The 27,876-nt window shown below is 41.7% G+C and overlaps 1 protein-coding gene across 1 annotated transcript; it reads left to right on the forward strand.

Annotated features, from left to right (window-relative positions):
- The first annotated feature begins 1,759 nt into the window (after positions 1–1,759).
- Positions 1,760–27,652, forward strand: SYCP2L (synaptonemal complex protein 2 like). Its single transcript, XM_075747128.1, has 32 exons — positions 1,760–1,795; positions 3,088–3,112; positions 4,163–4,248; positions 4,375–4,463; positions 4,559–4,593; positions 5,338–5,480; positions 5,924–5,976; positions 6,335–6,380; positions 7,181–7,273; positions 7,366–7,426; positions 7,833–7,981; positions 8,802–8,862; positions 11,232–11,344; positions 11,820–11,889; positions 12,055–12,100; positions 12,751–12,796; positions 13,784–13,872; positions 15,470–15,518; positions 16,695–16,750; positions 17,052–17,106; positions 17,665–17,821; positions 18,895–18,944; positions 20,042–20,138; positions 20,503–20,591; positions 20,757–20,820; positions 22,481–22,612; positions 23,295–23,419; positions 24,040–24,134; positions 25,564–25,663; positions 25,744–25,802; positions 26,277–26,346; positions 27,534–27,652. The coding sequence occupies exons 1-32, from the start codon at positions 1,760–1,762 to the stop codon at positions 27,591–27,593; spliced, it is 2,499 nt and encodes an 832-aa protein (XP_075603243.1). The 3' UTR covers positions 27,594–27,652.
- Positions 27,653–27,876: the final 224 nt, after the last annotated feature.

Here is a 27,876-nt window from a genome sequence, read left to right on the forward strand (position 1 = left end):
GAGAAACAAGTCAAGTAAAAACAAATAAACAAAAAGCCCACAACTTTTAAAATAGTATTGCAAGAATTTTCTCGTAAGTGCTGCGCTAATTCAAATGCCTGCTTATTTTGCTTGCTAGTTGTTTGCTGCTTCTCCCTCTGCAGCTTGAATTGCTTCTCATTGATGCTTTTAAGGGGAAGGGATTTCAGAAAATAAGTGAACTGCTTCAAGAGAGAGAAATAGAACCTCCCCAGAAATACAGCGAATCTCTCTTCAACCAGCTAGACAAAGCACTGAGAAAGGCGAGTACCATAAATAATCTTAACTATTCTAATGTTCCACTCTATGGGTGTCAGACTAATGAAGCACAGTGCTCTGTGTTTTTGTAGGAGCTGGACAAGAATGAATTCCAGAATGTTTCGCTGCTGCTGAAATGTATTCAGCTCTACTTCAAAAGTGATCTTCAAGAAGGGACGAGTTTGTTTATTGAGCAAGGACTGGTAGAAAAGATGAGTATAATACTGCGTACAAGTTACTAATGTGATTTAAGGTTGCTTGCATCAGGAAAAGAATTCCAAAGAAATGAGAATCAGAGTATGGCTTGTTGGCCATGCAGAAATGAAATAATTTTTTAATATATTGCATGAGCTGAGCAGGGAAAAAAATGCTTACATTCATTGCATTACTTTCAGTACAGCAGCTAACATCATGGCTCCACTTATTACCTGACTTAATGGGTTTGCGTGGTTTTTTTTTTTAAGCTGAAAATGGAAGGACAGGAGGAGTTTTGATGAGTCCCATTTGTGAAATGATACAGAATTTCTAAATGCACTTTAAGTGCTCCAGCAAAATACAATTTTAGTAATAGAATTGGTGACCAGCTTGTGCTTTTATAATTTTAAAAATTGACATATCTGTTATGAAGATCTCTTTTTTGATACATAGTAAACCAGGTGCATTTAATCTGTAATTGTGTTTTATCTCCTGGCACAATACTGATTTCAGCTGGTAATACTTGTAGTAGCAGAAATGCACTTGTGCTGAAGATGAGTAATACCTGGATCTAGTGTGGCTAGGAGGCAACACTTAATACTGGCTTTCTGTTAGCAGAGTTACACCAAAGAGTCCCTAGTCCAAAATGTTGTAATCCTGCCTTGTATTTATGCATTTCAGGGATACAGTTGCTCAAAATTCCCATATGGAGAGATTATTAATATAAAGCTTCACCAATCGGAGCTCTATGCCTCCAGTGAAGCATAGATTTCTAGTTAGCCGTAGGTGTGTGGTGCTATGCAATATGTTTAAAAGTGTGAAGTATGAAAATAATTACTTTAAAAAAGCTTGATGAATTTTTAAAACACTAATCCACTGTAAATTGATGTCCTCTGGAAATTTCCGTAGGAGTTACAATGCCACTTGCAGCGTGCATTGCGTCAAGGAGGTCCCAAGCACCATGCTGGGTGCCTCCAGACAAGAAAGGAGGATGAAAGTGTGTGGAAGATAAGTCCTGCTGAGTTGGGTGTGAGGGTGGCACTTTTCATGTCCTCCTAGCAAAATTTGAGCTCTTTAATGCCGTGTAGCTTTTGACACAGTACATGACTCTGAAATTCAAGGACTAAAAAAACCTACATGCATAAGTTTCCTGCAGATATATCAAGTTTAAGGATTATTAACTTTTTCCCAGGTTTTAACTGATTCTTTTAACTTTTACCTGGTATCTTGGTTTGAAAGAGCAAGAACGTTTGTGATCCTCATCGACGCAAATGACAACAAATTTTTGATGTTACTTCTCGAAGACTTCTTTGATTCTGCGTTGGTATGTACGTGCATTGAGGGGACAGAAGGGTTGCCTTTACTCGATAAGAAAGCCATTGTTCACAAACAGCTTTCTAGTAAAAAATAAATAGTTAAGCAGATCTTGTGCTTTAGGACTGAGCCTGGGATGTGGCTCAAGTTGTGGGGACGGGCAGTGCCCAGCAGCTTCCTCTGGGCTGGCATTAGGCTGAGGTTTGCACCTGGGAGAAGCTGCTGTGGGGCTGCACAGGGAGGGCTGCAGTGTTTTCTCATTTTCTGACATGAAACCAAGTGTTTGGTTTTGCAGGAAAAAGCACAAAAAGTTCTGATGCATTTTCTAAACAAAAGCTTTTCTGCTGAAGCTCTTGTTGAAAACCAGAAGTTACTGCCACCCCTGAGCTGTGCCTTATGTGCAAATGTTTTTGCTAAGGTGGTCCTGGTGATTCGTTCCTACTGTGTTTGAAACAGCTGGTTTACTTTTAAAGAACAATCTGAGCTGCTTACAATCCTCATTTAGGTTTCTATTTTAAATATTCAGAACTTTAAAGGTATTGGAGGCCTAGTGATGTAAATTTTCAGTAGGAAGAATGCTTTTAGCTTCTTTCCCCAGGCTGTTCCCTCAGTCTTGTCTGTAGCTTACTGGAACTATGTCACTTTGTGTGTCAGAATTTATTGAATACTCTTTTTAGGAGACTTGATAAAAGACATTTGAGCAAAATAAAGTTTTATTCTTTCTCTACTAACTATGTCGAGATTATATGAAATACTCCATCAGTTATTTATTTGTAAAAATTTTGATTTCTTTGTTTTCCTGGTCCATTTCTTCCATATGATTTCACTGTGGAGGATGAAATGTTATTTGTCTTGTGGGTTTTTTAAATTTTCATTTTTAATTTTCATCAAGGGTCTTTAAAACTCTTCAGGTATAATATGATATTTAGTACTGTTATGTGTAAACATGTTTTTATGAGGGCCCATATGTGTAATAAAAGCAACGAAGCGATGCCATGATGTGGGTTTTCCAGGGAACCTGAGGGCACTGCACTCTCGGGTGCTGCTGAAACTCCCGGGGAAGTGGGTGCTTTGCTCCCTTTACCTTCCCTGCATAATGCCCACCTGTATGATCGGGGTGACCATATGTGACATACCTGTATCAGGTGGCACTGCTGTTCCTGGTGTGGGTACGGTAAAGTTTTATGTTGTTTTAGCCCCTGAGAGGTGTGACAGTGGGGGCATAAACACCTCAGCACTTGGAGTACTGCTATTCTTGGGTTGTGGTGTGTTAATGGAGGCTTCCTTTGCTTTTTCCATCAGGTGATTTGCAGGTGTAGTAATGAAGGTCAGTATTGTTTTTCCTTCTATTCTTTGATATCCTGAACTTAGTCTTGGGAGCACATTTCTCAATTCTGCTTGAACTCTATCCTTTTTTAATTCTTCTCTCCACTCCCTCCCTCTCCCTCTCTGCAATGTTTTCTTTAAATTCTCCTTTTAATTAAAAAATTATTTTTCTTTAAATTTCCCTTCAGTTAATGTTCATTAACGCTTTAATTAGAGCACAAAACCTTTTACTGTTTCTCTTTGTTTACTTGTTTTGAATATGCTGGGGGGGGAAGTCTCGCTGTGGTACCTTGTTTTTAAATGGTTGGCACCAAGTATCTCACTTGGTCAGAGTAGGTGGTGCTTCTGGAAGGACTTGAGGGTCTACAGTCTGCTCTTGCACTTCTATTCGTAGTGGCTTCAGATTATTCCCCTGCTGAAGGCAACCACCTCCACAGAATAACATGGTAATTCCTTCAGCCATCCTAAGTAGGCAGAGGGATGTCTGTCTGTCCGTCTGTCTCACTCCTTTCAGCATCAGGATTTTGTCTGTGGCCGCAGCTGGCTTTCCATTAGGGTAGGGGAGCAGGTGCTTTTCTGAAAGAGCAAGTATCCGTGTGCCCAGACATCCAGGCTCACAAGTCATGTAAAAACGAAGCATTAAATTGTGGACTGGGTAAATTGAGCTTATTTGTCCTTGTAACTTGTTCTAGTGGGAGCAGAGTGGGTACGAGTGTGTTCTGGTTAATACTCTAGTGGTTTGCTGAATTGACTTTGTCAAAACCTGTATATTATGGATTTATTTGTTGTGGTTAGTAAGTAGCTGCTTCTTTCTGTACATATTTAAGTGTCACTTTAACTGCTGGCCTAGTTATCCGTAGCTTTCTTTTTACAGAGAAGTTACCAGTTCCCCTTTCTGTCTAGGATTAGATAGTTGTAAGCTTTGTTTAAAACTGAATCCCCAGCTGGGATATTTTTACTCATTCAACACCACAAACTGTAGCTGCTTCAACTGTCTCTTATACAGACACCAGCTCATTGCTAGCTGTAACCTCTCAAATTATTTTTCTAGGGAAGAAGGAGCTGGTGAATTTATTTTTACCTGAACTAGGGCATCTGGTGACAGAAACAAATATTTGCTGTGCTCTGCGGCAGGAGGTAAGACTCCTACTAGGAAAATAAGAGATGTGTGCACACAAAATTGTGTGTAATTAGATTAAAACTGTGAAAAATATGTTACTAAATTCTTCCTCCTCTTGTTCTGCTCCTTCTGTGGGGGGAAAGGCTTTGAGGACTCTCAACTCTATACTCGACAGTGTCCCGCGGGAGGAGAGAAAGAAATTCCCTCTGTCTGAAGAGATGTGCTCACTCACGTAAGCAGTTTTCCCTCCAACTCCAGTAGCTAAATGCTGTCTTCCCTGCAATTAAAGTTATTTCCACTTTAACTCATTGCATTATGTTGTTTCAGGAAAGACCTTGCAAAAACTATACTGGAGGTTGGTGGTAAGAAGTACTTAGTGGTTATTCTTACGAAGCTGGGGCTCTCTGGCTTTACTTCATCTGCTTATTTATTATAGACAAATTATAGTTTTGATTTATTTCCTTGTAGATATCTGATTTTGGGGGAGGAAAATCAGGTGGTACTCTAAGAAAATATTAATCCAAGTTTTAGATGCAACAATGCATTAGTTCTTTCTGGTTAGTACTAGTACTTCATATTAACTGAGACGAAAAGCTAAACTAATGTGTAGAAAGGTAATTAGATAGCTCTGTGTACGTGTTTACAAAGTATGCTTCCTGTTAGTCTTTAAAAAATAAATTTTAACTACTTTGCCATGATGTGGACAAATTTCAGTTAATAAGGTTTATAGCCTCTTGAGTGAAATCTTTTTTGTTTTCTCCTAGCAATAACACTTTCTAAGGCATTACCCTGATATGTGAAACGTAATTTAATTGTAGTGAGTTTAGTGATGAGGCTCTGCTCTCACCCTTTCCCTGATCCCCAAGAACATTTCCCGACGCACGCGCGTGTGTCGTGGTTAGCCGTGCTCGGCACCTCGCGGAGCCGGGGGGGGCTGAGGATGCCTGGAGCTGACGCTGGGCTGTTACCCTCCCCTGTTCTCCTGGGTGGAGCTGAAGCTGATGAATACGACCGTGTAGTGTATTAGTGTAAGAGTAGCAATGCTATAAACCTCTGTTATGCTGTGGGGGGTGGATATTTATCATGTGCTTATGTTTACCATGTAGATTATGACCTTCAGGTTGCCCTTTCAGAAGCACTTTGTAGGTTAATGACAAAAAAATGGAGGGATGACCTTGTTCACCACTGGTTTGAAGATAACTATCTTGCTGAAGCTTTCAAAGAGATCAAGGATAGAGAATTTGAGACGGTGAGGGTCCTTATTTTGAAAACATACTTGTCTATTCTGTATAGGGGCTAGTTTTGTTTGAGTTCAGTCAGGATGTCCTTGTAAGAAGTTCCTACAAAATTCATTTTATAAATACACAAAGTTATTTAATTATTTGTGGATGGTGTCTTTTCTAATCTGGCAAATATAAAATGGCAGGTTGTTAAAATAGCTCTTATTGCTAAGGTATTTTATTGCTAAAGTGTAAGTTAATTTTTGTGGGTTTTATGTTAGGAGGCTCACTGGTCATAAGTTGGATCAAACCATTTGTAGCAACTTGAGTGTTTCTTCCTCAGTGGCCTTTGGCATCACACTGACTAACTAAAAGCTTATAGCTGGAGTAGAGGTTACAGAGCCCAAGAGAATAACTCTTTGCAAAGGAAATGTAGCCTGATTTTTATAATAAAATGTCATTTGTCTTGAAGGACTGCAGAAAATTTCTTAACCAGCTCAATGAAAGGCTTGGGGATGAAAGAAGGTAAGCTGTGAACCAACAAATTAAACTGGTGCTGTTATTACTGCAAAGGGGAAAAACTAGGATTGTAAACTGACTTGGGTTATATTAAAAAAAAAAATATTTACATCACATGTGAATAATTAAGTTCTTAAAGAGATTTTGTTCATTTTCATGGACGCTCTTTTAAAATTAAGATCAATGAAGACGATGCATCACTACTAAAATACTATATTCTCTAAGCTTCTCCAAGCTTAATTTACGTCTAGGAATTTATTATTTTTTTGAACAATAAGATTAGTAACCAATCTTAATGATTTTATCTTTCATAAAGTTGGACTGTGGTGTTGAATATATCATGCGAAGTCTGCTTTTCTTCTAGAGTCTATTCATTTCCTTGCATATCTGCTTTTGCTGACATGAACGAGGTAATGGTCCTTAACGCTGTGACACACCTTCCCTACAATGTTACTGCTGTTAAAATATTATTTTCTGTGGTGTATATGAGGTTTTTTTCTTCCTGTTTTTCATTGAAGAGCTTAACTTTCTGCAGTGCAGAGTGTAACCTTTGAGTCTAGCTGGAAAGTTTGCTTGTTTGTCACTTGGCTCCCAACTTACTGCTGCTGACTTAGCTTTTGTACCTGACAAATGATAGAGGCAGCACTTCTCTTCATGGTGATGACAGAAGAGAGATGTCTAAAAAGTAAGAGGACAGGCCAACTCTGATTCCTCAGGCAGAGCTGCTCCCAAACTGCTAAAACCCAAGATTAGCCTCATGCCTGTGTAGGAGAGGTCATAGTCACAGTTACAGATCCTGCAGATTGTTCTACTGGTCTTTAAGTAAACATATGCGTGGCACTGTTCCTGACAGTTGTATTGTATCAAAACCAAGTTGATGGAAGCTGGTTTTGCTGCTTCTGCTTATTTCAAGTGCTCAGAAACAGAGAAAACTTTCCCAGACTCTTTCCTGCCACAAACATGCAAGCATTTCATATCGCCTTTCCCTTGGCTGGTGTAGAGGGATGTCTGACTTGGAGTATGGTTGGCTGAGCGGTAGGCTGACAACTCACAGGTTGATACCCACCCTTATTAATGTAAGGTATGCATATGCGTACGTGCGTATGTGGGGAGACTTTTTCCAATGCTGTCTTGTTAAAGAAAACTCAGAATGATACAGCAGTTGTGGGGCTTTTCTGGGAATGGCAGTGCCACTGTTGTGCTTCCCCAGGTGAAGAAGCCATCGGACGAGAAGCTGGAGGAGTTCTGGATCGACTTCAACACCGGCAGCCAGAGTGTGACTTTCTACGTGGACAGTAACGAGGTAATAGCAAAGCCCAGGTAGCCCTGGGTTAGCTGTCTAATGTAGTGGGTGCTCGCTCAGCCCTTCTGATGTGGTGGCTTTGGTTTTCAAAGGGTGCTCTTTGGGACTCTGTGAGGTTGTCGAAAGAAGCGGTCAGCAGTTACAGCCTGAAGGGTAAGGTTTCCCAACTAGCGGTATGTTCCGTTTGGCTATGGGTTCACAAGACACATGGAGCCAACCTAAAATCTCACCATTACCGTATCTTCTCCCTCTCCCCATTGTGACCACTTCAGTGGTCACCTCACACCAGCTCTGCCTGTTGGACTGTCTTTGGGCCCATTTAGCATAATAACCTACCCTCCCTACCCAAGCAGGGCATGTTGAGGGGTCAGTTTATAGATGTGCTAAGGAATACCATAATCATCTAGATCCAAGGAGTAAGAAATGAGTGAACAGAGTAATTGGAAATGCGTGGGCAAGATGTAAAAGACTGTTTTAAACCCACTTATTTAAATGTTTCTGGAGTGATAGACTGAATATCTTGCTTTAAACCAGACTGTGGGGTTTTTTTTCCACGCAGAGCATGATGGAGAAAAGATTGTTAAAATTTATATGAAGATTCCTGCTATTCTTAACAAAACAGAAGCAACAAAAATCAAAATCTCTTTCAGTGCTGAGTTTGAAATCTCAGGTATACTTAGAAAAGTCCTAGGAGATGAAAAAATGATGGTAAGCTCTTAGTACAGTTTTTTTCTAAACTATATTTTACTCTATATACACTGGGGAAAAACATTAAGTGGTTTTTTTGTGTGTTTTTATGTTTGTTTATTATATATCTGTCTTCCCGTTGAGGATTTGTGACTCTCCATATGGAAGTCTTTGCTTTGGCCTGAAATGGAGATTACAGACTTTAGGAAAGAAGTTTCAAGGGACTCAATTTGATGGTTTAGAAGCTGGAAGGTTAAATGGGTTTGTTAATCAATTCAGTCAGTGTGCTATGATTACTTTTGCTGAGTTTTTGAAGTAGGAAATAAAGGCTATGGCATTTAATCGCATAACCTGAAGTATAAATCTGTTCTTAACATTAGCTCAAAGTGTTACGTTGCACCTGATCAGCAAATTTTGACACAAGAACCTGGAGGAGTGCTGCAAGACACAAATCTTAGATTGACTTTGTAGATAGTACTTCTAGATTAAAAGTAGAGTACTTCTAAAACCTCAAGTTTTTTTATAAGCTAATGTAAAAACACGGAGGATGTGTGTGGGTTTTTTTAAATATTAACATGTTAATTTTTTGTAGTTGTGATTCATCAGCAGACCATGGGATTCGCAGATAACCTTACATGACAGTCAATAGTCATGGTGTAGTGGCTGTCACTTATCCTTGTAGGAACCAAGTGGTCAATTCAGTTAGCATCCCATGATTTACCAATTATTTGTTGTTGGTGATTAACAACTGTTAGTTTTGTTATTAAGTAACTGACTTTACTAGATAAAGATTCTACTTTTTTTAAGGTCATTTTCACATGAGATTCTTTCACACCAACAGATAAACGTGGCTGAAGAGGAGTTTGTCCATGCTGGGAAGCAAGCCAGGCAGAATGAAGCAGGTGTTTTTTAAATTATTATTTTATTTTAGGAAATTTAAATTGTTTTAAAATTATTATATTTGCTTGCAGCTTAAAATCTTGCATTTAAAAAACAAACAAAAAAACCCCAAAACCCCACAACAAACCAATCCCCAAGCTCAATCTTCTACTGTTTGTATCTCGTAAGCTTGGTAACTGATGTTTGTGGCAGGTGCTGAGTCCGTCTAGCTCAGGGAGCGAGGATGAGGCACCATGGCCACGTGCTGCTGGGATTGCATGGGCAGGGGAACAGCTGGCGGAGGCTGGGTCAGTATGCTGGCAGGTAGCCTAGCAAGGTACATCTCGGCTGCTGGCAGGCCTCTGACGTGCAAAGAGTGCGTGGTAGTGTTTCTCCACCTGCCGCTGCGTTGCAGTGGGATGCACGCGTCTATCCTACTTCGCTTCCCCCACATGTGGTTCCTGGCTCGGCTGTGCTGTGCGGGTGCCTGTAGGAGATCCCCTGCAGGAGGGGACAGTGGCATCTGTGTGCCCATGGAAGCACAGGTCCTCTGATGAATCCGTGCTTGCAGCTTGGCACTTAATGCGCTCTTCTCTGCGCAGTGACCGTGTGTGTGGTGGTGCAGCCTTTACCAAGGCTTTCTGCAGGGATGTGACTTCTGTTTCTTTCTGACAACATGATGTGATAGAATGGTGCGCTCTGGACCCATTACCCCATACAGAACAGATGATGCCCTGGAGATGCCAGGGGCTGTTGTGGAAGTGCAGCTGGGAGAGCAGAAACGCTCACCTGCAGTCCCTGTTTGCAGAGAGATGAGCAGCAGCACTGCTCCTCTCTGCAGGAGGTGACCTGCTGCCATATGTAGGGCATCGTGGGCGCTGCCATAAATACCTCGTGCCACAGGGCTGTCTCTGTGTGCATCCCAACTACAAACATAGCTGTGTGCCTTATGGTAGGAAAGGCTCTTAGCTGGACCTGGAATAGCCATTATTTCCTTCTTCTCGCCAGCCTATAGCTAATGCTTTGTATGTCTTTGAGTTGGGCACGTTGAATTTTCTGTGATCAAACAGTGTCGCTTCCCGTGCTGCCAGTGAACATCTCCTGCAAGATGTTTCCTTCCAGGATCATTGGGCTGAGTTTAATTTTGTTCCAAATATGATAGATGTCGAGGGAACACAGACCCCAAAGTACAGGTGTGACGCTTGAGCGCCTGACCCAAAGGAAGGTCCAAGGCCAGCCCTTGTCCAAGGGGAAGAGCAAGTAGCTACTTTCTTTCCCTCTATTCTGAAGTTCTTCTGTAAATCCCCACCAAGACTGTGATCCATAGTTCGGGGAAAAGCTGCTTTTGGCACAAAAGCAAGACATGCATGATAAAAATTGGTCTTAAACAGGAAATGTTTCCTCAGCTCAATTTCAGTATCAAATTATTTGGGAAGTGGCTTTTTTGTATAGTGATCTTTTTCTCTTTGAAAGCTGGAATATGTCCTTGCTGCAAAATTGGCTGTACTTCAGTCTTTAAAGTGATTATTTTTTGTGTGTATTATTCCTTGGTACAACTTGCTTAACAGATCTTCCAGGTCTTCTAAGACAATGAACTCGTATTCCTGTTTCTACTGCTACCACCCACCATCTCAGAAAATGAATCATAAGTTTGAAGAGCCCTTAGGTTAGGTAGCATTCTTTCTGTGCCTATGTTAAAAGCAAATTTTTACTTTCCTCTTAGTTACTGTGCATTTCAGATTCCTCCAGGTGAATACCAGAAAGAGCTACTTCCAGCCCTAGATGTCTGAGATAGTAACGTCTTCAGCAGTCCTTCCCATTTTCCTCCAATTACAACCCAAAATGAGTTAGAATGGAAGTCCTCCAGATTCTGGAGGTGCAGGTGAGGGAGAAGCTCCTTCGTCAGTGTCCACCGTGAAGCACACACAGAGGCACAAAGCAGATGCTACTTGAAGCAATTGAGGAGTATAAAGGGCAGAAGGTAGTTCATCTGTAGAGAAAGAGCTTTTGCAATGCCTGGTGGAGATTCGATGGAGGGAAACAGATGATGGAAGATCCTGCTGATGTGTTGCTTTAGCCAGACACAAAGGGTTGTTCCATGTCTTCCAGAGCTAAAAGCTTGAGGTAGCAATAAAATGATAAACTTATACATATTCATATAGCGCAAGAGGCTTAGAAGGGGTAAGCTCAAGATACTGCTTATTTAGTACTGCAATTCTTCACTAGGTAATTTGGCAATGTTTGGTTTTGTTTTATTAAACAAGATCTTAAGATGTTTGTGCCTAATAAGTTGTACTGTTATGCTTTTTTGCACATGTGTAAGAATGGAAAGGAAATGCATGTGTGTGTGCGGTTACTGCAACAACACTTTCACCCTGTTGCTCTTCTGTAGTGATACCCGAGTCCACTAATTCACAGGGCAGGAAGGATCCTTCAAACTCTGAAAACATGGACCCTCTACCAGACAATTTAAGCTCTCAGCACAGCCAACAGTTAACAGGCACTGTAGCAGTAAGTGTTTGGTGTATGGTGAAACAGTCTTTGTGCCCCTTTTCCCCTCTCCTCCAGTCTACGTTTTTATAGATGTGGTTAAAAGCTTCTTTCAAAGAAAAGTAGTTTTGTACCCAGATCTGACAATATTTTCAAATGCCACCTTGTATTGGTGAGAAGTCAGCCTAAACACTTGCCTTCAGACTGCAATTTTGGCAAAACTGCTTTAAAAAGAAAGAAGAAATTTTATTCCCCCTTATAAGGAGATGGTGGGATGCTCTTAGTGAGAATCTCATAGTATCAGTGCAACCTTAAATGCTTTTGTGTGGCTAATGATGAACCATATCCAGCTGTTGCCACAGGCTAGCACTGAAAATCTCTGTTCCTAAAAAAAAAAAACAAAACCAAAAAAAACCCAACCCAAAACCCAAACCCCACTACTTTATTGGTCATATGCATGCTCTGTTCATGGTTTCATGTCTCCGAGCAGAAAATGGTTAACTCTGGTGTCACCATGATTACAGTGAGCCAGCAGACTGATGCGGAAGGTGCTAACCAAGGCTCAGGTCAGGCATGGCTCCCTTCAGTTCCTTAAGTGTGACCCAGCTAAGTGTCACTCAGGTGACATGGTGAAGGCTCTGCTTTTGTGGGCCTTACAGCAAGAGCAAAAAAGCATTTAATAGTAGCTCCAGAGGGTGAAGCTGTAGTTTCCTTGCCTCCTTCAGCAAAAAACTCCAAAAATCCATCTCCAAGGATGAAAGCTAAGCCTAGGTAAGTGTCTTGCAGACAAAAAGTTGCAAGGTGCCTTTTTTTAAAATTCTGGTTTTGTTTTCCCTCCCCTGGGGTTTTAATGCATGTAATCTTGAAGTTCATTCCATCAATTATTAAATAGAAAAAGATTTTGGTTTTGGCACCCTGGCTAGCAAGGTTAGTTGCCCAGAGTTACGGCACTTTGGAGTTGTAGAACAGTGATGTTTGGTTACTGGCTTGGCTGCTGCTTTGGTGTGACTTTTTTCTCTCTCATTGTTGATTTAATCCAAATACAAGATGAGCATACAGCTGTATTTACAGAGAGTTTAACTTCAGCTGTGTCACTGGAGCTCACCAGATATGTAGCTATTCATAATGAGGAACGTGACTTTTGTGAAAGATCATGTGAATTTGAGTTCACCTTGGCATTAGTAATACCTTTCTTCAGAGATTTACAGGACAGCATTTCTTATAGTTAACAAGTTCAACTTCTGTAGAGCTACTGATTAGCTTTCTTCTCTACACACCTTTTAAACCATTATTTTGATGGTAATTGGTGCAAGTTTGGTGGGTTTTTTTTTTCCTCTTAGAACTTCACAAAGTCACTCTTCGGGCTTTCAATGAACAGCCCCTTAGCACTGCTTTGGTCTCATGTGTTCTCTTGTCCTCAGTGAGAAGCCTATAGAAGAAGCACCTATGGAGGAGTCAACATCGAAGGTATATTTACCTCGAGGCCCACCTGAGTGGAGAGACATGGAGCAGGGAAGAGATGCTCTGGTGGAGTTGCAGAAGAAATCTAGGATGGGTTGACCCACTCCTGCCCTTGAATAATGTCCTGAGCCCATGTAGTGTCATATCTGATGTAATGTGCCATTTAGCACCAGGAGTGAGCTGCAGAAGTAACAGCTGCCAACCTCATTCTAGTGTGTCCCAACCAAGTAAATCAAGCTAAACTGAGTTTACTCAATGTACATAGCCCCTAGGCAGCGGTGTGCTGTGCTTGTGTCCAGGAGCACGGCATGGGGGCTACCAGCCCAATCCTGTGTGGGACAAACTTGTATGTCACAAGACTTATGAGTGGTCTGCAAGAGCAAAGGTTTGCTTCCTAAAGGGAGGTGAGTCTTGGAAGTCTACAGACATATTTATTCAGTTCTGTATCTGAGCTCTAATGATCCTCCCACAATAAACTTCTCTGGCATAGGAGATTGCAACCTGGGTAAATTAACAAGTAACTGGGACCATCTATAGTTGTGTTTCTTTGGACAACTTGAGCACTTGGAAATTTCTATTGATGTGTCCAGGAAAAAAAAAAAAGCACTACACCAGAGAAATTAAATTCCCAAAGCAACATTTTTAATTTGGAGTAGGTACTTTGCTTATATAAGAAATCATATTTTAGGCTTGTTCTTGGGTTTACATTTCCAGGTTCTAGTTTTAGATTTTTTAAAATGATTTTTTAACTGACAGGTCAAACTGTACAATGAATTCAAAGCTTTTGAACTACTTCTTTCTGTATCCTCACTTCCTAAGCCCTCCAGTTTCCACTCTGGGAAGTTTCCTACTTCCTGGTAGGAAAGAACTGCAGGAAACAGTTGCACCTGAACAGTTGTTGCGATGGGAGGAACGAAACTTCCTGGCACGCTTTATGTCTGCTTTTAGCAGGCTCTAGGATAAGAATGTGACTCTTGTGTATTGTGGGTTTAGATCTTGCAACTCTTTTCTTTTCAGAAGGATGTTGCCTGGGAAAAGAGAAACAGAAGAACAAGTTTGGCCAAGCAGAGGACTGAAGGCAGGTATGACACACAAGCCCTGTGCCCATGCAGGGTCTGGTGTGCCAGGTCATTTTAGACCGTTTCTAGCACTGGGAGTGTGTGTGTGTGCGCACCCACGGGGTGGGCTGTCTGAACAGAATAGGCAGCAAAACAAGTAGGAGGTTGTGAAGGATCGTAACTTGTCTCAGTGGGAACCTTTGGGTCCCCAAAGCGACAAAGACTTCAGAAGCTAACTCTAGTCTGCTGAAAATGCCCTCGCCTCTGTGATACTACGCCATGTTGGCTTTTCCATTTTTTCCTCACCCAACCATAATCCTTCCATCCTCCAGTCAGCTGAGTTATGAGTGGCAGCTTCTTTCATAAATACCTAAGCTTTTTTTCAGGTATTGTCCCAGTTCTTTGGCATTGTGTGTCCTAGAGTTTCAGGATGGTCGTCTCCTCAGTCTGTCCCCTTCCCTCACACCCGTACGTTGGTCTGCTCATGTTCAAAGCCAGTGGCACCGCGGGCAGAAGCACTTGAGGGTTTGAGGGACGTACGCAGTCTGTGGCGCTGGAAGTCTGTCTTGTTGCACCCTCCTCCTGCGTGTTCTGCCAAGTGTTTGTGCGCAAACTAATATCTGGGCAGGAGAGCAAACAAACTGTGCAAGAGGATCTCTGCTGCAGTTCTGGCTGTTCCAGGGCTCCCTTGGGTGTCCTGCTTTAGTCTACTGGCTCTTAGTTTTTAAAAAAAAAACCAAATATTTAGATGGGGGTGTCTTTTTTGATATCTTGTAGATAAGAACAGGAAAAAATGATGCGGAATTTTATGGTTACTACAGGTTCTGGGGTTTAAGATCAAATAACTGGATGCAGCAAATACTGTCTGTGAAACGAGTAGCGGTGTAGAAGTTGGAGATGGAGAAGGTCCTAGTTCGGTCACTCTGCTCCCTCTAGCGTTTCATCTGAAAATGAGCGATTCTTTCCTGAAAGAAACTAAAGAGAAGAGCTCAGTTCTTTAGTCTTCCTATTTCACTAGTAAGCAGGGGAGAGTGTACTGTATATTGATCAATAATCGTAGGATTTTTTTAAATAGTTACGATTATGAGAACGAAATAAAGGTACAGTTAATTTTAAATGTTGAAAGACGTGAAAACAAAATTTAGATGTATACAGAGAAGTGATTAGAGAACAAACATTAAAGTTAATGAGCCTTCAAAAGGGAATTAAATGGATTTTTTCCAAAATTATCTTTTTATGATTTTTTCCTACCACCTATGGTTATTGGTGATGTGGGAACAAAATGTCCACTACGTAAACAGGGACAGGCTAACTTGTATCTTCTGAATATTTCTCTTAAAAGTAAAAGCTTACAACTGAAAGAATGAGACTCAAGACAGACAATAATAGAGACTAAGTATGAAAGGAACAAGTTTTTGGGGTTTTTTGGGTGGTGTGGTTTTTTTAGAAGCTGAGAAAGCAGCATTTTTAGGCGTATGAAGTATGAGTACTACTGTATAACAGAGTTTGGTGGGGTGGGGGTGGAAACAAACCATGTTATCCCCCATATTATTCTTGCTGAAGTTCTATAGGGTGACTCTTCATGATTGTATGACGCTGCCACATAAATGTTGTCTTACAGGAAGGAAATCTATGACTTTGAAAACTCAGACTCTGCCAGTCATGAAAAGGTAAAGTTGAGACAGAAGGTGTCAGGAGATGTGCTAAGGTCCGAGCTCAGCAGCCGACAGAGAGCAGTAACTTGAAGCAGGGGATATCTCTTGCTGCAGAAATGCATTAAGGATGGACATGCTATTATAGCAAACTTGGTTAACTAAGAATCTGAGGTTCCTGTGTTTCTGTATGGTGCTATACATGGAAATATTTTTTTTGGGGTGGGGAGGGTGCTCATCACTTCTTGACTTTTGTGGTGGGGGTGGGTACTGTATGATAAAACCAGCTGCAATAGGAGTTTGAGCCATTGCTTGAGTGAGGCTGTAGGATACCTTTGTGATTGAAGGCCAGCCTCTGCATTTTACTACATACTGAAAGCAAATTGCTGAGCATCCTTCATTTTGTACTCCTAGGCTAAATCTTCCTAGGCTGAAATCTGTTTTGAGCCACACTCGGCATGTTGGGAATTCCTGGTTAAAGCCAGTCATTGCAAAACTTCTGTTGGAAATTCAGCTTGACTTAATTTGTAGATTGATAGAAAAATTGAGTAAAAATGAGTCGCTCTGCCTACTTTGAAACTTTGACCAGTGTGGGTTTTCCCAGCAAGCTGAAAACTTGCTCCTGATGTCTTCTGTCAAGGTGGCTCCACCAAACAAACCCTTCTGCTTTCAGCCTCCTCCCCGGTGCTGATGCTGTCACTGCTGCCCATTAATTCAGAGGCGATGGGCACTGAATGGGATGCCTCAAATTTCTGCTATAAACTGGACACAGTCCAGTCCTGGCTGCTGCCACTGGGTGTCAGCATAAAACCCCTCTTCATGGTCCCCTGCCTAGCATCCCAGCAGCCTGGTCCGGAGGCTGTCCAGGCACTGTGCGCTGCGTTTACAGCATGCTGCTACTCATGGTGTTAGTGCTTAAAATGTCTTTTCTTATGACAGTATTGCTTAAAATGAGCATTATTTGTAAAGCAAGGAAAAGAGAAAGTAACTCCATTTAGGAAAATTAATGTTTGTCTATTATAATTCATGACACAGTTTCAATCAACAAATCCCACTCCATTAATAAGTTGAATTTCCATGCTGGAGTCATAATATATTCCTCCTCTAGCCCTTTTGACTCCTGATACATTTTAATTTTGTAGGTTATTTTACAGGGTAATTGAACTTTAAGACAAGTACCTGCTTCTGTTTTAGGTCGCTGAAGCCAAAGGAAAGATTCTTGGCCAGAAAGTCTCCTCACAAAATCAGAGGTACAGGATTATACATGCACCATTTATGAACCTTTTGCTCTGTGAAAGAGGAGTTCATTAGTTAAACTGTTTTAAGTTGGGATCAAAAAGGCTGTACGATTTTTCTAATAAAACAGTTCCTTGCTTAGCTGCAACAGTGTCTGTGGATGTTATCAATACTAATATTTAAACAGCACCTGAGAATATAAAAGTTAGAGAATAATGACTTGTGTCCCCTTTGACAATAATAAGATTTTAACTCAAACGTGTGCTATCACAGCATCTGCTAGTCTAACTTGGGTCTTTATGGGTTACGTAGCAGGAATTATGAAACGGGAAACAAGAATGAAGAATCAAACAAGCTCGAGAGAAGGCCGGTAGGTTGTGCGTGCTTTGATGGCTGTGTGTATCCACTTGTATGAATCGGTTGCACCCTTAAATACCGTGAAGTTTAAGGCTTGTCAAATACAGAGGTGGAGGAATGTGAGCCTGGGAACCTCAAAATGGCCCGCTTGTGGTTACTGAAAGTGGTGCTCAGGATGCACAAGGACTGCCAGACCAGCAACTGAAGGCCTATGTTCATTCTCCTGCCCGCCCCCATGCTCTTGGCTGCAAGTCAGGCATGCTGACGCTTTCCTCCTTGCAAGACCTCTTTTATTTGGATGCAGGAGGGGAGAGGGACATGAGGATGGAGGGTGCTGTGAACCTTGTGTTGGCCAAGGGCAAGCATCTGGCTCGATGTCTTTTATACTGCTGGTTTGCCAGTTAACTGTTGGTGTTTTGGTAGATTTCACAGCTTGAAATACTTCAGGTTTTGCACTGTGGGGAGAAAGAAATGGAATAATTTGTTAGTAAATGAAGGGGAATGGTTGGGGGACTTCTGGGTGGAGAAAGGGAGCTGACTGAGCAGGACTCACTCTTAATAGTGTCTTTAGTCCAGTTACAGGAAACATCTCTTCTCTGAAAGCAACAATGAAAATACAAGCACTGGTCAGAGTGAAAAAAGTTGGATCCTTGACTCTCAGAAACGGTCGTTGCCAAAATCCCTTGACTATACCCGAAAAAGACCGAGAGTAAGAAGTAAATTAAAAGGTAAGCTTAATCCCCTGTTGACACTTAGCTATGTGTGACAGATGTACTGCAGATAAGGAAATGGCTGATGATGGGTGGAGGAGGAGGATTTGGCTGAGTTCCTGAACCAAGAGGAGAGAGCAGGCTTGAGGCTGGCAGTGAGGGGTGCCCTGTGGAGGAGGTGCATCATGCGCTCTTGTGCTCAAAAAACTGGGCTCCTGTCTCCTTCTCTCCAGTGAATGTACTGGAGTTTGAATGTTCAGGTGGAAATTTGGCACCTAAATGTCTGTGTGGGTGCACCCCCTACAATGGGGCCAAAAACACGATGGGTGCTGAGCTGATGGCTGTGTTTGTGCTCTTGAACACACAAGAAGAAAGATCTCTCTGGAGCTGCAATACCTCCTCCCTACAACTTTCCACTCCTCACCTCTCTGGAAATATAATTGATATTATGATTTTTTTCAAGGTTTACTCACCCAGTTTGCAGCCTGTGGTACCCTGCTCCCCTGTTTATACACTGACAGGCCTCAGAGTGATTTACAGAATCAGATGTGATAATCTGGTAGCATCCCCTGCTCAGGCCTGACCAACAGCAAAACTCCCCTGTGGCTGTACTCCATGGCTCTGTTGGCTGCTGGGACCTCCAAATTCAAATCAAATTGCCCTGAAAGAGTTGGAATATCTCTGTTTCTCTCATGAAGAATGATCAGGTAGCTGTTGGTTTCTGTAGGGATGAAAAAGCAGAAGAAAATTGAGAGAGAAATTGTGCTTTATACTGTTTCCATGGGAGTTGTTCTCGCTCCAGTGTCAGACCGTGCACTGTAGCTGGGGCTTGGGGACCATCAGACAAGCTGCTGAGCCTGCCCCTTTTTTTGGCAGCCACTGTGGATGCAATGAGTTGTGTACGTTTTGATTCATTTAGAAGCTTTGTTAGAAAGGGGTTTTGAAGCTTAATGCAAGTTTTGTGAAGTTTTCTCTTGTAAATGCCTAGAAAACCAAACTCAAAACTGGATTATTTAGCTGTCATGCAAACCTTAACTGGGTAAGGCATGCAGTTATGTTGTCAGTGACTAGGTAAGCTTTTCTCCTTGCAGTGCTTCCAGTGTCTTCTGCAAGTAGTGGCAGTGACTACCAGACAGAGAAGGTAAGGATGTGTCATGCTCAGATTTAGAAACATTGTGTATGCAAAACATGTACAAATGAGTGGGAATTAAACAGACTGGTGTTATCTATCTTCTCAAATGTTCTGATGGGCAAATTTTCCTACCAAGTGTTGCTGAGACTGTTGGTCTACTAGAGGTTGGGGAAACATGGAGGTCTTAGGAAGATGCGTGAAACTTCATAGAAACAACTGAGCGTCAGTCCTAAGCAAGTTGTTCTAAAACTATAATATTTACCTGTGATAGATGGAAAACTGTGCAGGAATTGCCAAGCTTGGTGTGACACCTGCCTTGGCTGACGCAGGTGTCACTCCAACGGGAATAAGTTCAGCTCTAGGGGCATGCCAGGAACAAGAGCTGCCTATCCAAATACCTACAGAAATCCCAGCTGGGTCCTACCAGGCTATATCCCCATGCTCTCCTCTGTCCTGTCCTCCCAGCTGGTGCCTTGGGAAAGCTCATGTTCTCCCCTGCTTTTTGCTGGCAATTTTCAGGGCTTTTATTCAAAGTCCTACACTGATGCTGAGTCCTGGTCCATGCACTGTCCTCAGCTTTCAGCTATAGCTCTGGGAAAACTGACTATTGTTTATACTGATGGGGGAATTAGTGGATCAGACATACATCGAGCAAAAAATTTAGTAATGCCAGACATTTCTTGTGCCCAGCTGTTAAGTGCCATGTATCAAATAATTTTGGCAAGGTCCCCACATATATATGGAAAGGGGAAAAAACTCTCCAGAACTGGTAGTTGTATTAAAAGCTTTTATTTACCCCTGGAAACCTTTTCTTTTCTCTTGACTAAAATGCTTTGATTCTGCTTATGAAAAACTTCATCCACTGTACAACTCAAATTACTATAGGGAGAATTTACACATGCATTGAACTTCAGGACACAGATCTCCTTCAGTGTTGAAGAGCACTATCATTATGTTAGGCATATTTCAAGTTTATCTCCGCTCTTAGTACATTTAAAAACCAAAGAAAGAAAGCCCTTCCCTAAAAAAGAAAAAAATAAAAAAAAAATCAACATTCTGTAGTAATGTTTAAATAAAACAAACTCTTAGATTTGGTTTTGTTTCAGCAAGGAGCATCAAGGCGAAGAGGTCAAAAGGAGATGCTAAAGAAAAAAAGCACATCCAGCTCCAAAGGAGATGATTTACCTACAGTGGATCTTGATGGTATTTCTTTTCTAATCTTCTTCAGTGCATTAGAAAAGTTGTTTTGATGTGGGTGTGTTTTGGTTTTAAATTTTGCCTTTTTTATTCCCATTTTCTTCATAGGTGCTCTGCCTTGTAATGTTTCTTGTAATGGCTGTGAGGGCTGGATATTGTTTGTAGATAAAGCCTCTTGAGCGGGGAGAACATTAGCTGGGGTAATGAGAGGTGACGGAATGGCAGCCAAAAATAACACAGTCTTTTGACTGAGCCACTGTCTCTTCCATGTGAGAAGAGATGAAGGAGAAGGCGGTTGTTTGTTTTCTGTATATGTCATTAAAGGATTCAACCTCTCTTGCCTGTGTCATTTGGCTGATCTCTCGTGCAGATGAAATGCTCTCAGAGGAGTTTGAAGGGGGTCCTGTGCCACTTGATGCATCTGCCAAGGGCTATTCCATTGATGAGATGGCCACGCAGGTGCAGTACGCAACACTTAAACTCCTTCTAATCTGCTGTCAGGCTACTTCTCATCTAAAACTAATGCATCATGTCACTTTGCTTCCTATAACTAGACAGGCCCCTGACAGCTTGTCTGCAGTGCAGGGTGGGTACCTTCTTACTGTGTTTTTCCTTTTTCCTTAGAAGTTTCCTGATGCATCTGACAAATTGTCAAGAGAAGAAGAAAGCTTTAAGCAGAAGGACTCAGGTTTGTCAGTCTCAATAACATAGAAGAGTTGTTTAAAAAGTAGAAAGGGGTGTTGACAAAGTTGTCACTTTTCTTTCAAAGACAAGCACTGAGATTTTTGATATTTGAAGGATACTTTTTGCAAAGAAATATCTTCCATTTTTCCATTTTGTATATTGTGACAGGCTATGGCAAGGTGTTTTATAAGTGTGTTTCTGAGTTCATCACTAACTCTTAAATGCTGCCCTTGATCACAGGGGAACTACTAGCATAGCTATTAAGAGCTAGGGATTTACAAACCCTTTACAAAGAGAAAATATGTGAAATAAGTAAAAGCAGCCTGAAAACTAATTTTTAATTATTTGAAAGTACAGTGCAACTTCATTTGGAGAAAAAAAAAAAAGCATTTCTGAGAGCTGTTGACTTTCTTTATGTCTAAGAATATAGACATAGGCCATCATTAGAAGTATTTGGGAAATGATGATTTCTATTACTGCTGTAGCTTTTTTAAGTGGCATTTAAGGACCTTCCTTTAATGAAACAGAACTTGCGCAAACTAATTCAAAACTGTAGCACAGTCTTTGTGACTGGAAACAACTGAGCCTCAAGAAAGTTGAGTAGCAATGGGCTGTCTTCATCCTAATATTCCTGATGCTGATGCAGTTGAGAGAGATTGTCTTAAAGTTACTTTTTGTGACTACGAACCAAGGCACTGAAACTTTGATCTTAGACAAAAGCATTCCCTTTCTCATGAGCTGGCTATGTTCGTGTTCCCAATATGTCTCTTACCTGTTCAGCATTTGCAGAATATAACCTTTGCTGCACCAACATATCTGCTTAATTTTGGGGGAAGATGAATGCTGAGGACTTAATTTTTATCACTGCTTACAGTCTTACAGTGAGAGAGGAGTTGATACCATGCGAAGGCAAGAGTAGGGTTATGTTCAGAAGTTTCAGGTCTGTGAACCCTAAATCTACTTCAGGGTGTTCCTCATGGTCCAACTGTCGTCCTTGTCCTGGGCTCCACCACCTTCCTGCCCTATGTAGCCTCCAGAGGTGGTTGGTCAAACACAGGCACCTCACTGAGCTCAGAAAAGTGGACAGTAAGATAAAGGGATGATTTTTCCAGCAGGTTTTCCTTAAAATATGGGCTGCAGCCTCCCTCACTGTGTTCCTGGGGTTTTTCCTGGATTAAAAGTAGTTGTATGGCAACTCTAGTGAAGCTGCAGAAAAGGAGGCTGTTACGGATGTGAATGGTTTTTCTCTCTCCTATGTATTTATGCACTCTTTTAAGCAACAGCTGAAATTAACTCAGGAACAAACGAGCATAAACAGGTTGTGAGCTTGGGCTGGAAAAGAGAAGAGAAGAAGCTGGGGAAGAGTTTTCTTTCTCGTTAGAACAGGGGGGCAAGAAATGAAGTTGTCTTTAAGATGGAGATACATAACTTTCCAGTTCTCTGCATAGCACTAGGCAGTCTGGTTGCCTGCTTTTGTGAGGGAAGAGACTTGCTGGTGAAGTCTTGTTCTGTCCCGTAAGTGTGATGCTAGACCCTAAAATGAAGTTGTCTGCTTTTCTGCAGGATTGGTAATTCCAGTGGTGGTTTTTGCTTGAGCAGCTGGTTTTGCTATGTACCTCGTGCAACAGAACAGATCTGTTCTGAAACATCTATTCTCTTTTCAGATATATTAAGTGGCACTGTCATAAAAAGGCCTAAATTTTCCAGTTGGGAAACAACTCATTTGTCCTCTGACACTTCATATAAACCAAGGAAACTTTTTGATTCAGTAGAGAAGGAAGAGGAGACCCAAACAGGTAAAGTCGGATTGGCAATTAAGGTGAAAATCATAGTCACGTGGAAGCTTGAAAAGGTATCTGTATGGAGGATGTCTTCTCCAAAAGTTAAAATATAGCACAAGGCACGTATTGTGGCGCTGCCATTGAATACCATCTATGTAGAGGGTGTGAATAAGGAAATCTGGGTTCCCTAACCACAATCCACTTGGGAAGATGCTTAATGATGCCAGCACTTTCTAGTCTCTCTGAATAGTGATTGTCTAGAGCTGTTGAAAAAAACCCCCAAAACCCCAAACCAAAAAAAGCATGTAGGTGTAACGGACAAAATAGCTGCAGAACACTACTAACTCCCAACAGAAGGGAGTTAGGCTTTCCTTGCAATGAATAAGTAGAAGACAGGAAAACAGTGGCACTCTTTTCCCCCCCATAGTGCTGTGCTGTTGTGTTATCTGTAAATATGTTGGTCTTTGTGTTTGGTTAGTTTTGTGCCACCTCTTCCATGCTGCTTTCTAAGAAGTTTCTCAATGCTTTTGGGGGCAGTTTCCCTCCTGCTTGTGAGCTCTAGAAGAGCAAAACTCAAATTCCTGCTCTATAACAAATATTGTTGCTCACATGAATGATGAAGCCTTCAGTAGGACCAGGGTTTATACTCCAATAAGCCTTCCAGCACGGTACTAACTGGGCATATGCTTTCTCCTAGGTCAGGAAATGGATGATGGTGTGGATGATGCATTTTTTTCCAAGATGCTGCGTGAAGATTTCAGTGATTCAGGGGTGATTACTGCATTTGAAAGCTTTATCGGCCAACTAAAGAAATTGTTCTGGGTAATGCGCACTCTATTAACATGTGCGCCTTGTGTGGCATTTTCTCATAATAAATTACCTTTTGTCACCAGGGGGCTGCTGTAAATATCCCATCTACATTTTGTGCCCAAGAGCATATTTGTACTGGATCAGCACTTTGTATTGTGCAACCATGATTTTTTTAAGTTGATAAGTGTTCACACTATGTTTTTAGCACCACTCCTTGAATCAAGGCTGGAAGTGGTTGCTTTTACGAATCAGTTATGATTAAAACATACGTAGTTTGCATTAATGCTAGTCTGAAGTGGTGCTAACAAAGACCTGGTTTTGTGCAGTTAAGTGTGTTGGAGTATAGGTGAAATTTGCTTCCTTGCTGACTGGATAGCGTGACCTTAACCTGGAGTTGTGTGGGTTACATAGAGGTTTGCTGGTGTAACTAGTGTGAACAAAATCAGTTCATATTTGCAGTACCCTGCCTATGTGTCATCTCACTTCAGTTTAAATTTGCCTTAAGACAGTTTCCACTAAGCTGAAAGGCAGCCCATGGAGGAGTTTGTCTTTCAGGGAAAGGTTTTGCAAACTAGACTTCTAGGTTTTGGCTTGGGACATTGCCCATCCCTAACGGTGCATCCTGTGGTTAGACTCGGTACAAAGGGATGGAGACCAGTGCGCAGAACATCCTGAGGACTTCGGAGAAGAACGTGTCCGCCCTGCTGAACCAGATACATGAGTGCCGGTAAGCTGTCTGCTGCTGGCTGAAAACAGCTTCAGCTTTGTGTAAATTTTGATATCAAAAGAAATGCCTCTTTGTAAGTGAACCTGATAGTAAGCTACTGCACTTATTATGGTTTGTAAAACAAAACAGCTTGTGTGTGTCTCTTCCTTTTATGTAAGAAGCATTTTAGAAGCATAGCTCCTATGATTTATCCTGTTTTTCCTGTAAGGGAGGAGTGGGTAGATTAATGAATGTAAAGCAAGCTTGAGTTAGGAGCAGTTGATGAAGCAGTCCTTAGACCATCTTCTGATTGTCATCAGTGTTCACAAATCTGTTTAAAAACCCTTAGTAGCTTCTGTTTCTATGTGTTTTAAGAAAGAAGCCAAACTCTGATTTACTTAATGAAGTAGGGGAGAAGAAAAGTGAGGGGTCTGTTATAGATCCATTCCTGTAGACTGTTTCCATGTGTATGAAACAAATGCCAAGACTTTACAGGCGCTCACCAGATAGGTCATTTTGCTTTATCAGTTGTCAAATTTCTCAGATAGGAGCTAAGTAAAAAAAAAAACCATAATAGTTACAGATTTGTTATAAGCGAAACATAAGCACAACCTGAGATATGAGTAAAGTGTATCAGGCCTCCATATTTACTAGATGTTCAGTTTGCAGGATTTAGATCAAACATAGTATGAAAGAATAGCCTTTAAAGTGCAAAATCCTGGGTATCAATAGGATCTCTATGAGCAGAATTTGCTTGTCATTAAGGTACATGGAGAAGTTTGTGTTCCAAAAACAAAACCAGGGAACGTTTTGAGGTGGAAGATAAGAGTCAATGGTGGTGAGCTGCTGCTTAGTTATTAACTAAGTAATGTGGAGCCAGCCAGAGTCGCAGGATAGGGGAGACCAGAGCTGTGTCAAATCTACCCCAGAAGGGTAGTTTCTAAACTCACCACCAGATGATGGCTTGGCATCCCACTGCCAGGGGAAAGGTGGCAAACCCAAGTGAATAAGAGTGTTGCTGGCTAAGGTTTAGAAATCACTGGCATCCTGTGGCAACACCATATATGTATATCAAGCCCATGGTAGGAAAACCCATCAGAGGTTATCTGTGCCAAGATGCTGTCTTCAGCTTGAGAAATCTCTACTGAAATCCCTGGAGGCTGGGAGAATATCCAGGGCAAGTATTGCACTTGGAACCCTCTTGTACCCTCTGTCCCGGGCCTCCATTACTGGCTGCTATTTGAGACAGGCTATTTAGCTAAACTTATCTTCAGTTTGACCCAGAACAGCTATTCATGTCTGAGACATACCTGAGAGCAAAACTGCCCCATGTAGTTCAGCAAGGATGTTTGTTTCTGCCTAAAAGCAGGTTTGGTGCTGAAGGGGTTGTCATCTGCCTTGTGCTATTGCACATTAAAGTATCAAACTTGTTTCTGTTCTCCATTGCTAGGCTGAGTAAGCTGGAGACCTTCCAGAAGATTGTTGTTGAAGAGCTTGCCAGTCTTGAGAAGGAAACTCAAGTTTTGGCAAACATGGAGAAGGATGCAATGGTGTGTACGACTTCTCGTGTGTCAGCCCACGGCGGTACCCCTTCCCAAGTAATGGGGGCTTTCTTTGGGGATCTTTTTAGGACTTCTGGAATGTGCAGTTGCTCAAACTGAGTTCTTTCTGCAACCAGCAAAAGCAAAGGTATGTCTCTGTCACCTGTCCTGCATGTTCACAAGCCCCCTGATAGAGGGCACTGGTTAGGGTGGTGATACCCTCACTAGTATACAGGGAAGTATTCTGAAGCCAGTATGGCATCTCCACTCAGTCTCTGTTTATGGAGCCTTTGCAGCCTCGTGAGGATTTTGAATTGGGTCTAGGGTGTAATGAGGGGGTCTCAGCACAGAAAGCTTAAGAGACCACACAGCACCTTAAGAGACCTGTACCAGAATCTGGAACAAGGTGTACCCTCTGGTCATGTCTGTATCTACAGGTCAGAGGTGGTGGAAGGATGTCATCCTTTCCTGTGTAAAAGATACTGTTTGTACAAATGCTGGGCAAAAAGCTGCATTTGGGGGAATCCTGAGGTTCATTTTATTAGTAAATACCTCTGTTCAAGTTTCATCAGTAAGTACTAACACTTCACAGATAAACTAGCCAAGCTCACTTTTCTTCCAGAATTCAGTCTGTTGACTCGGCCCTGGGTGAAACAGCAAAGAGTTTTGCTGACACTATCCAGAATACAACGGTACGTGCAGTACACGAGCAGCTCTGTACGGGTGGTGGACTCTGAGCTGTGGCCTGATGGATAAGCATTCTTCTCTGAAGTCCTGGGAGGGGAAACCTTTGGTTAGCGGATCTGCAGGGCTGGTTCCTAGTGGGACCCCCAGTTCTGATGCATGGAAAGCATTGAGAAAGCAGGGACTAGGGAAAGTGGTCAAAAAGCACTTGCTTAAGGGAGAAGGTAAGGACAAGGACCATCAGGTATTGATGCTTCTCCTGGGTTCATATCTCAGGGATTCTTTCATCCAGAGGCCGGTTTCTGTACAGTTAGTGACCCTTAATGCAGTTCTCTTCTGTCATTTTGTCCTACTTGCCTTTGGAGTTGTGGATCTGTGACGTCCTGTGGCTAGGAGCTCTGCTGCCTAACAACACCTTGCATGCTTTCTCACATCTGTTTTTTTAGGTCTGACAACATCTAGCCTTGATGCCTCCAAGTTTGACTTCTTAAAAAAAAATAAAAAAAATTCATTTGCTTTGGATCCCAGTTAAACATTCTGTTTAAGTTCTTAAACTCTTTAGAGTCTAATCACTAACTTATGACCTCATTTTAATTTGGAGGTTAAGCTGAATACTCTATTTTTCCATCTTGTCCACCCCATCACATGCACATATATTTGCTACTGCTGCTGTTCCAGCTTTTATGTGCAGACCTGATGACTTTGGAGATTTGGCATTCCTGTAATAAGACTGGGGGATTACAATGATGTGTGCAATGCTGTGTGTCCTTACCTCACAGAGCTGAAGAACGCTCCCTGTGTTGAAGGGACAGCCATGTCTGTGGTCACTACAGTAGACTGGGCTTGGGCTTTTAAAAAAGCTTGTTTCCCTTAGCTGTTAAAGCTGATATCCTGAGCCTTTCTGAAGGGAAGAGTTTCCATTAAGAGCAATGAGTTGCTCAGGGGCACAGACCTTTCCCTTACCAGAGGTGCTCCTGATGAAGGAACCTTTAAAGAGAGGCAGAGCTGAGGAAGGAGCAATGGTACCATGGGAGCTGCTCATCCTGCAGCACCTTGTTCCAGGGTGGGTGCTTGAGAACTAAAAGCTGAATCTAAAACTGCTTCTTAGGATTGCTACAGTTTCTTTTCTTATGCAATATACATATTTGTATAAACTTCTGAAATGTTTTTCATTCTCTTTTTTCCTTCCCTGCAGTATGAACGCCCAATGAAGAAGGCAGTAGAAAACAACGTGTTCATTGTTACTTCTGACTAGCAAACCCCTGAATTCATCAGAGCTCTTAACGTTTGAGCATCTTATGCAACATAGAGAAGATGGTACTGTGAAGGATGTTAATTGATTTTAAGTGGAATGAAAAAAGGGAAGGAAAAACACACTGGTATTGAACTTTTTTTTTGCTTAAGAGTGCTGAGTGGTCCAGTTTTGATCCCTGTGTTGATAACATCAAGTTTTTCTGCAAAACTGCGAGAGGTCCATTAAATATCAAAGAAATAGAAAATGAACTAAATATGGTTTAGCCACCAACTGTTGCATATAC

Source organism: Balearica regulorum, chromosome 2 (genome assembly GCF_011004875.1).
Source record: "Balearica regulorum gibbericeps isolate bBalReg1 chromosome 2, bBalReg1.pri, whole genome shotgun sequence".
Classification (NCBI taxonomy): domain Eukaryota; kingdom Metazoa; phylum Chordata; class Aves; order Gruiformes; family Gruidae; genus Balearica; species Balearica regulorum.

Coding starts and splice junctions, on each gene's coding strand:
- SYCP2L (XM_075747128.1), top strand. CDS start 1,760: ATGTTACTTCTCGAAGACTTCTTTGATTCTGCGTTG. Junction 17,822..18,894: donor AGTAAGAAGTAAATTAAAAG/GTAAGCTTAATC, acceptor TTCTCCTTGCAG/TGCTTCCAGTGTCTTCTGCA. Junction 22,613..23,294: donor GGAAGAGGAGACCCAAACAG/GTAAAGTCGGAT, acceptor GCTTTCTCCTAG/GTCAGGAAATGGATGATGGT.